Source organism: Papio anubis, chromosome 19, assembly GCF_008728515.1.
Source record: "Papio anubis isolate 15944 chromosome 19, Panubis1.0, whole genome shotgun sequence".
NCBI lineage: Eukaryota > Metazoa > Chordata > Mammalia > Primates > Cercopithecidae > Papio > Papio anubis.
Window position 1 is genome coordinate 5,932,019 of NC_044994.1, and position 8,185 is coordinate 5,940,203.

General features: G+C 44.4%; 1 protein-coding gene across 4 annotated transcripts; it reads left to right on the forward strand.

The window, feature by feature from the left end:
- The first annotated feature begins 3,674 nt into the window (after positions 1-3,674).
- Positions 3,675-7,818, forward strand: LOC116271449. 4 transcript variants are annotated; one of them, XM_031658708.1, is made up of 4 exons: positions 3,675-3,937; positions 4,023-4,198; positions 4,988-5,111; positions 7,067-7,818. In XM_031658708.1, the coding sequence occupies exons 1-4, from the start codon at positions 3,805-3,807 to the stop codon at positions 7,147-7,149; spliced, it is 516 nt and encodes a 171-aa protein (XP_031514568.1). In that variant the 5' UTR covers positions 3,675-3,804; the 3' UTR covers positions 7,150-7,818. The 4 variants fall into 4 exon arrangements, with proteins under 4 accessions (XP_031514568.1, XP_031514569.1, XP_031514566.1 ...); XM_031658709.1 differs by having other exon boundaries at positions 4,077-4,198; XM_031658706.1 differs by having other exon boundaries at positions 4,023-5,111.
- Positions 7,819-8,185: the final 367 nt, after the last annotated feature.

Genomic DNA, 8,185 nt, shown 5'->3' on the forward strand with positions numbered 1-8,185 from the left:
GGGCTGTAGGTCCTGAACCCTGCCCCACTGGGGAGGCAGCTAAACCCCATGAGAATTTGAGTGCAATGCTGGCGGGCCAGCACTGCTGGGGTACCCAGGGCAACCTCCACAGCTGCTGGCCCGGATGCTAAGTCCCTCACTGCCCTGGGCCAGCAATGCCCACTGGCCACTCCATGTGCAGGGCCCACCAATCCTGCGCCCATGGCCGTGCCCGTCGGAACTCACACTGGTCCGCAAGCACAGGCGCACAGCCCCGGTTCCCACTGGCGCCTCCCCCTCCACACCTCCCGGCAAGCAGAGGAAGGAGGCTTCCGCCTCAGCCAGCCCAGAGAGGGGCTCCCACGGTGCCGTGGAGGGCTGAAGGGCTCCTCAAGTGCCACCAGAGTGGAAACCGAGGCCAGAGGGGGCGCTGAGAGTGAGGGCTGCTAGCACATTGTCACTTCTCATTATTAGACTTGATATCCGGATGTAGCCTGAGCCCTTCAGATCAAGATGAGATTGTTTGAAGTCTAATTTCATTCTTGGTTAGACGTTCAATGCCGTTCCAAAGATTTCCACAAATTCCCAAGGACCGAGTCTCATGGTCACTGTCAACTCCAGCTTCCACGGAAATGGCTAAGTCTATGGATGGTTTTACTATTGTGTGCCTTTTGACCCTTTCTACAACATTGAAGTTGACACCTGATTCATTTTTCATTCTCACGAACCATTTAAAGTATAGCACAACTTACTGAATAATTGTGTTTCATGGAGAAGGACTTGATATTGCAGAGACACAAATGATTTCAAATTGAGCACTATGAGTCATTATTCTGCATCCACTTACCACTGAGGTTTTCTAAATGACCACTTCCCTCTACAGGGTCCTCAACCTCACACACTTTTTCTCTCTCTGCCTTCCCAATCTCCTTCCTCGATTGCTACTCCACCCCCCTTTAAAATTCTCATTCTTTTCAGAAGCAGAATAAATGGCCCTTCCATGTTACAAGATCTTCCTCTGAAGATGGTAGTCAGTTTTTTAGTGTTTTTTAATTATGAATTACTTTTTATTATGAAAAATTTCAACATATAAAAATATGAATAGAACAATGAATACACAACACACCATCCAGATCTAGTAATACTAATATTTTGTCGTATTTGCTTCATCTGTATTTTTATAGATATTATGACACTGTACTCTTGGCATCATCTTCAAAGAATGAGTACATTCTCTTACATAACCACCATGCAATTTCCACATCTGACATTTTAACATATTTCTTAATGTCATCTAATATCTAGTTCATTTTCAAATATCTCCACTTGTCTCCCAAGCAGTTGTGGTTTGAAACAGATTTTGTTTCAAACCTGTATTTTAAAGAGCATCCTGTTGTGAAGCATCTTAATATGGTTGCATGCTTTTCCTGACGCTTCTCTTTCTACAAAGTAGAGACAAACACCAGTGGTCGAATGCTCTCTATTAAATTACCTGTTGCAGTAAATCAATACCATTAAAGTGGGGACTCTATTTTACACAGCTGTTTAACCACTTGAGATGGATGAACTCATTTGTTAAATTGGGATCTGTAAACAAAAACAAATGGGAGGAAGAGCAACAGAGACAATGAGTAATGGAAACACAGTTTCCAGACTGCAGAAGCCAGGGCTTTACTAGAAAATATCTGCAGCCCTGAGGAAAGGCTTTCGGGGTTCCTGTGACTGTTACCTAGCAACAAGCCCATCGTGCAGGGCACAGTGGAGTCCAGTTTAACAGGGCTCAGGAAGAACACGTGGGCAACAGCACCAAATTTCTTCTTTTATACTATGTTAATAACTCAGGTCCATGACAGGCTCTTACAGGGGCGGGTGTCTGAAGAAATCATCCCTGAATAATGCTTTCCCCATGTTAAGCCCTTAAAGGAGAAAAATGGCTTTAGCTTAATTCACTGTGCACATGTCATTACTTATTTGTCCGTATATCCATCTGATAAGAGTTAAATATACCATATGAAAAAGAAAATCATCCAAGCTCAAATTAGTTTTGATGCATGGTGTAAGGCTCAGAGATCCATCCAAATTCATTCCTAATAGCAAATGAAGTCTGTATCACAGATTTAGTTATTATTAATTTTTTTTTACTTTAGAAATTGCTTTTAAGTAAATGACTGCATTTTTTCAGATTTGCTCTCTTTCTTCTATTAGGGTGTTAATCTGAGCTGACTGGATTGCTTTTCTGTCATGTGTTTTTGTGTAAGATTTGTCAGGGGAAAAGTTGTGTTTCCATAGTGCAGTATTTCAACAACGCAATTACACCAATGGTCTTTCTTTAGTAACAATATTCCCCTTTAAAAAATGCTCAAAATGCTTCTCTAATGTTGCTTCTCTTTACCTTTTAACTAAGTCAAGCTAAGACATGCATTAGCCAGAATCAGGACAGGAACCCAAATTTCTTGATCCCTGGTCTAGATTTTCATTGATTTAACTTTTTTTGTTTGTTTTTTTTTTTTCAAATATATTGAGGCTGTAGAAACTCATTTGCCTGGAATTATGTCCTGAAATCCCAAAGTTCTGCAGATAATGAACGTGGGACTTAGAACTTAGTTAAAAGGCCATTTTGGTCCAATTGTGTCCGGAGTTGGCTCCTGACGGTGGGTTCGTGGTCTGGCTGACTTCAAGAAAGAAGCCCCAGACCTTGGTGGTGAGTACTACAGCTCTTAAATATGGCACGGATCCAAAGAGTGAGCAGCAGCAAGGTTGTTGTGAAGTGGCAAAGAGCCAAAGTACAGAGCTTCCGTGGGACCCGAGCAGACTGCTGCTGCAGGCTAGTGCTGGCCAGCTTTTATTCCCTTGTTGTCCTCTCCCATGTTCTGTTTCTGTCCTGTTAGTGCCTTTTTTCCAATCCTCCCCACGATTGGCTACTTTTAGAATCCTGCTGATTGGTGCATTTTACAGAGCACTGATTGGTGCATTTTACAGAGTGATGACTGGTGCATTTTACAATCCCCTTGTAAGGCAGGAAAGTTCCTGATTGGTGCATTTAACAATCCTCTTGTAAGAAAAGTTGCCCAAGTCCCCACTCTACCCAGGAAGTCCAGATGGCCTCACCTCTCACAATGGCTGTATTTCCATTTTTTTGGAAAAAATAATTTCTATTGATATTGAGGACACTCTGAGATTCCATAATAAGAGCAAACGTTTCTATATGACTTACCATTCCGTAGGGACTGTTCTAAGTTTTTTAAGTGAATTCTCATTTAATCCTCACAACAGTGCTGTGAGATAGACACTATCATGATCCTCATTTTATACATGAGGAAACTGAGCCACAGAGGGTTTAAATAACTTGCTCAAGGCTGTGGCGCTTGTATTTGAACCTAAGCAACATAGCTCCCAAGTCCACACGCTTAACAACTATACCATCCTCTGCTTTTACATTGGTTATTTATTCATTCATTCATCCAATGAACCTTTTTCTTTTCTTTTCTTTTCTTTTTTGAGACTGAGTCTTGCTCTGTCGTCCAGGCTGGAGTGCAATGGCACAATCTTGGCTCACTGCAACTTCCACTTCCTGGGTTCAAGAGATTCTCCTGCCTCAGCCTCCCGAGTAGCTGGGACTACAGTCGTGTGCCACCATACCTGGCTAATTTATTTTTTATTTTTATTTTTTAGTAGAGACAAGGTTTCACCATGTTGGCCAGGCTGGTCTCGAACTGCTGACCTCGTGATCTGCCCGCCTCAGCGTCCCAAAGTGCTGGGATTACAGGTGTGAGCCACCATGCCCGGCCCATCTGATGAATCTTTGTTGTGAGCACTGGAAACTCGATGGCAAGAAATGGACACCGTCCCTGCCCTCAGAAGATTATCCTCAAGTCTGATGGATATAACAGCCCAATGCTATACAGGTGGTTGCTGTCTTGTGTCACCCTGTGTAGATCAAACTATTATAAACCTCCAGGTATGTCACTGCCAAATTTTCAAAGACTACACTTTTCATTGCAGTTGTGACTCATTGTCTTAGTCTGTTTTTGTGTTGCTATAAGGGATTACCTGCAGCTGGACAATTTGTAAGGAAAAGAGGTTTCTTTGGCACACAGCTTTGCAGACTATACAAGAAACATGGCGCCAGCATCTACTTCTGGTGAGGGCTTCAGAAACTTCCACGCACAGCGGAGGGGGAAGGAGATCAGGCATCACCAGGCAAGAGAAGAAGCAAGAGGTAAAAGGGAGGAGGTACCAGGCTTTTTTAAAACTATCAATTCTCCTAGGAACTATTAGAGTGAGAACTCACTCACTACTGGGAGGACAGCACCAAGATGTTCATGTGGGATTTACCCCCATGATCAAAGCCCCTCCACCAGGCCCCACCTCCACCATGGGGGATTGCACTTCAACATGAGACTTGGTAGGACCAAACTGTATCCAAACCATAGCGCTCATCATCCGTTCATCCATCCATTAATTCATTTTTCGCACATTTATTTGGCACATTTGCTATGCGTCAAATGCTGGGTCAAGGTACGTTGAGGGTACAGGGATGCCCAAGAACACTGCTGCAGAGAACACTGCTGTAGAGGATTCTCCAGCTGGTGGGTTAAGGAGCTGCCGTCTCCTGCTTCTCTGCCTGTGGAGGAATAAATGTGCAATGGATATATGCAATTTTTTTGCTGTAGGATTTATAGGAATACTGCCTAGAAATACTTTTTGCTCCAAACTCCTCTCAGGCAGGGCTCACACCTCCATGGAGCACTCAGCTACTAACTTATCGAAACCATTAGTACTCCCAACTGACACAACTCAGGGCCACCCTTTACAATCATCACTAACCAAAGAGCCACATGCTTCTGAGTGTTGTTTAATATGCTGTTGTAATATGGAAATAAGAGGCCTTGAGGGGTCCTGGGAGCCTGTGTGGGGGCTGTCAGTGCCCCATCCATATCCTTCTTCCCTCACCACTTTGGAGCCCTGGATTTCCAGCTGCCAGCATGTACATTTCTTCTCCCATAAGTGTTCTCTGGCTGCCATGGGATCCATGACTCCTGGGACAACTCAGCCAATTACAGATGGCGGGACCCTCGGAAGTACATCTGCTACACCGGCTCCTGGATTTCCACAGCAGTTTAGAGCTGCGGGTACCTATAGTTGTAACTCACTTGACAAGGAACCCTTTCTTGTCTGTCATTCTGTTTCTGTCTTGCTTTCTGTCCTATAAGTGCTCTCTGAATCTCATATCAAATAAACTAATTGCACTTAAATCCTAGTCCTGGGGATTATTTCTGGGGCCCCAAACTAAGACTTGGGGCACAGTCTGAGTATTCGTATTCTAGCAGCTTGATGGGGTTCTTGTGCTGTTTGCATCAGCCCTGTTCACTCATGTGGCCATCACAGGCAGCTCTCTTCCATGAAAGACCTTGTCTTTCTTGCAGAAAGCATCATGTCTTACTTTAAACAAAGACCAAGAACCCTAAACAGATGTAGATTTGCCTTTTAGAAGCTTTCATTCTCAATGACTCCCACCAAAACTTGACTTTCCTGTGTCTTTATTAACTCATTTCATTCTTTAAGGGCAGTGGCACGATCTTCGCTCATTGCAACCTCTGCTTCCCTGGTTCAAGTGATTCTCCTGCCCCAACCTCCCGAGTAGCTGGGATTACAGGCACTTCCACCACGCCGGTCTAATTTTTATATTTTTAGTACAGACGGGGTTTCACCATGTTGGCCAGGCTGGTCTCAAACTCCTGACCTCAAGTGATCTGCCTGCTTTGGCCCCGCAAAGTGCTGAGATTCTGAATTTCATTCTTGATACACTGTTTTGAGAGTCCAGGTTGGTCTGATTATGAAGGGTTTCAGTGGGTTTGTTTTTAGTGCCCTTCGTCTTCAGGTTATAATAGCTTGGGAGGCAAAATCATTAAGAGTGTTATTGTTTTGTGATTTGCTCACAAATGAAATCAGTCTTGAGGTTACCTTCCCTGAGATGCCAGTGGTCTGAGGACACATCTCTCCCTACACGTCTACACATCTTCTATGATGGGAAAAAATTCTGCTGGGTTTAAGAAGCGACACTGAAATATTCCAGGACACATTGATATATTTTTTAACCGGAATGGTGTCAGTCTAGAGAAAAACTGAGATGTACTGTGTTAACATCAGTTAAATCAAGGAAGAAGGCAGGCATCTGAAGACAGAAATGATTGAAGGGTTAGCAGGAGGCAAAGTTTGCAGAGGGTAGGAGGAAAGCCGACAAAGGAGGAAGAGAGAGACGAGCAGGAGATAGGACCAAAAAACCCAGTTTTCTCTCTGCTTTGCTCTTCTGCATTTGGTCTCTGTGTTTGGAAAACAAAAGCGAAAGAGGAAAAGGCATAGACAATCAAATTTCCCCAAAGCAGAATGGATAGCAGTCCAAGACTCTGTGTGGAGCCTCATGCTTCATCCCCAGGGCACTTCAAGTGTTACAATAATTACTGCCCTCATAGCTGCACGATGGCTTTTGTTTCTTATCACATTTCACACAGGTTGATAATGTCAAAATTAGAGACTGTTTTGACTCTGGGTTTATTAAGTGGTTGCCTGAAGTTTCCTTGAAAATGAGAGGTAGCTGGCCGGGCACAGTAGCTCATGCCTGTAATCCCAGCACTTTGGGATGCCGAGGCAGGTGACTCACCTGAGGTTAAGAGTTCGAGACCAGCCTGGCCAACACGGTGAAACCCTGTCTGTACTAAAAATACGAAAAATAGCTGGCCTTGTTGGTGGGCGCCTGTAATTCCAGCATCTCAGGAGGCTGAGGCAGGAGAATCGCTTGAACCCGGGAGGCGGAGGTTGCAGTGAGCCGAGGTCGCATCATTGCACTCCAGCCTAAGTGACAGAGCAAGATTTCATCTCAAAAAAAAAAAAAAAAGGTAGCCAAGATTAGCATTTATTTGGGTTCTATTTTATAATTGCCGTCTTTTCTATATTTTGCTACCCTCCCTTTTTTCCCTCAGGGCTGAAAAGTGACAAAAGGAGTTTTATCACCCTACCTCTTTCAATACTATTTAACCAAAAAGTGAACTGTAGCAAAGCAAATGCTTTCCTGTTTTCAAATGTGCAGGCATCCTATCATCAACGGAAGTCAATTTCATCCGCCTGATGGGAAAACACCACATCCTTCATAAATGGAATCGCCCCCTCTGAAACTGACGTTCCACACAAGCAAATGACCAACTGTGCTGGCGCTGGTGCAGGATTAAAGATGATGATCCTATCTCATGTTCCTACCACCGCTCATCATTTCTAAGCCATCATCATACAGAAACCACTTGATCTGCTTCTGATTCAAGTCTCTTCAGGGGTGGAAGCGTCATGGCCAGGGACACCAATAGCTCACAGCCCCTGCATGCCTGTGAGGAAGGAAATATCCAGCCCAGAGCCTGGGGTGAACTTTGCTCTGCAGAAATCGCCCTGAGATATTAAATGTCCACAAAGAGCAGATGGGAGCCTTGCTTTTCAGGGTTCTTCCTCCAAAGGCCTCTCACTTCCAGCATCTGGGGATTAGCCCTGACCCCCTCTGAAGGAGGAAAGGCTGAGTTGATTTTGTTTCTGTTCCGGTCGGAGGCTTTGCTCTGACTCCAACTCAGAAGGGTGGGCCACAGCCTGGGTGGGAGCAGAAAGGTTCTCTTCATAGCCCTGCTGCTGGTGTGGGCTGCTCTTTTCACTCTCTGGACCTGTCTCCCCATCTGTGAAATGGGGCAAGGATGCTGACCGCAGACAAATCTTTGAGATTGAATTTCTGTGTTCAGGGCTTTGAAATCAAGAAGAAAAGGGATAATTTGATCATAAAGCATTGTTAGTATTTTGCACCCACTTCTGCCTGTACTCTATTTTCTCTGCTATAGAATCTTCTCCAGGGTTTCCTTCGGAAACTGTTGCTGCTGTCCAACACCCAAATGGCTCAGCCTCCGGCTTCCAGTGTCTCAGAAGGACACTGTCCGTATAGCATGGACACAGCCTGGTTAGCTGCACCGAGAATTTTGCTCATTAATACATGAAAACTTGAAAACACACACAGAGTTAGTGATTTCCCATAAATACTGGGACAATTTCTGCTTTAGAATGAAAGCAAAAGACCTCCTTCACCTTATGTCCCATTACAATGTATGCGTGCTGGTCATTTTACCTTTCTGTAAGAAACCGAAGGCACAGAGGGGCCGGAGGCTGTGCTGCTCCCAGT

Excerpts from the sequence above, each read along its gene's own strand:
- LOC116271449 (XM_031658706.1), top strand. The coding sequence starts at position 4,517 with ATGCCCAAGAACACTGCTGCAGAGAACACTGCTGTAGAGGATTCTCCA. Across the intron at positions 5,112-7,066 it reads ACAGCAGTTTAGAGCTGCGG|GCATCCTATCATCAACGGAA; the intron begins GTACCTATAGTT and ends TCAAATGTGCAG.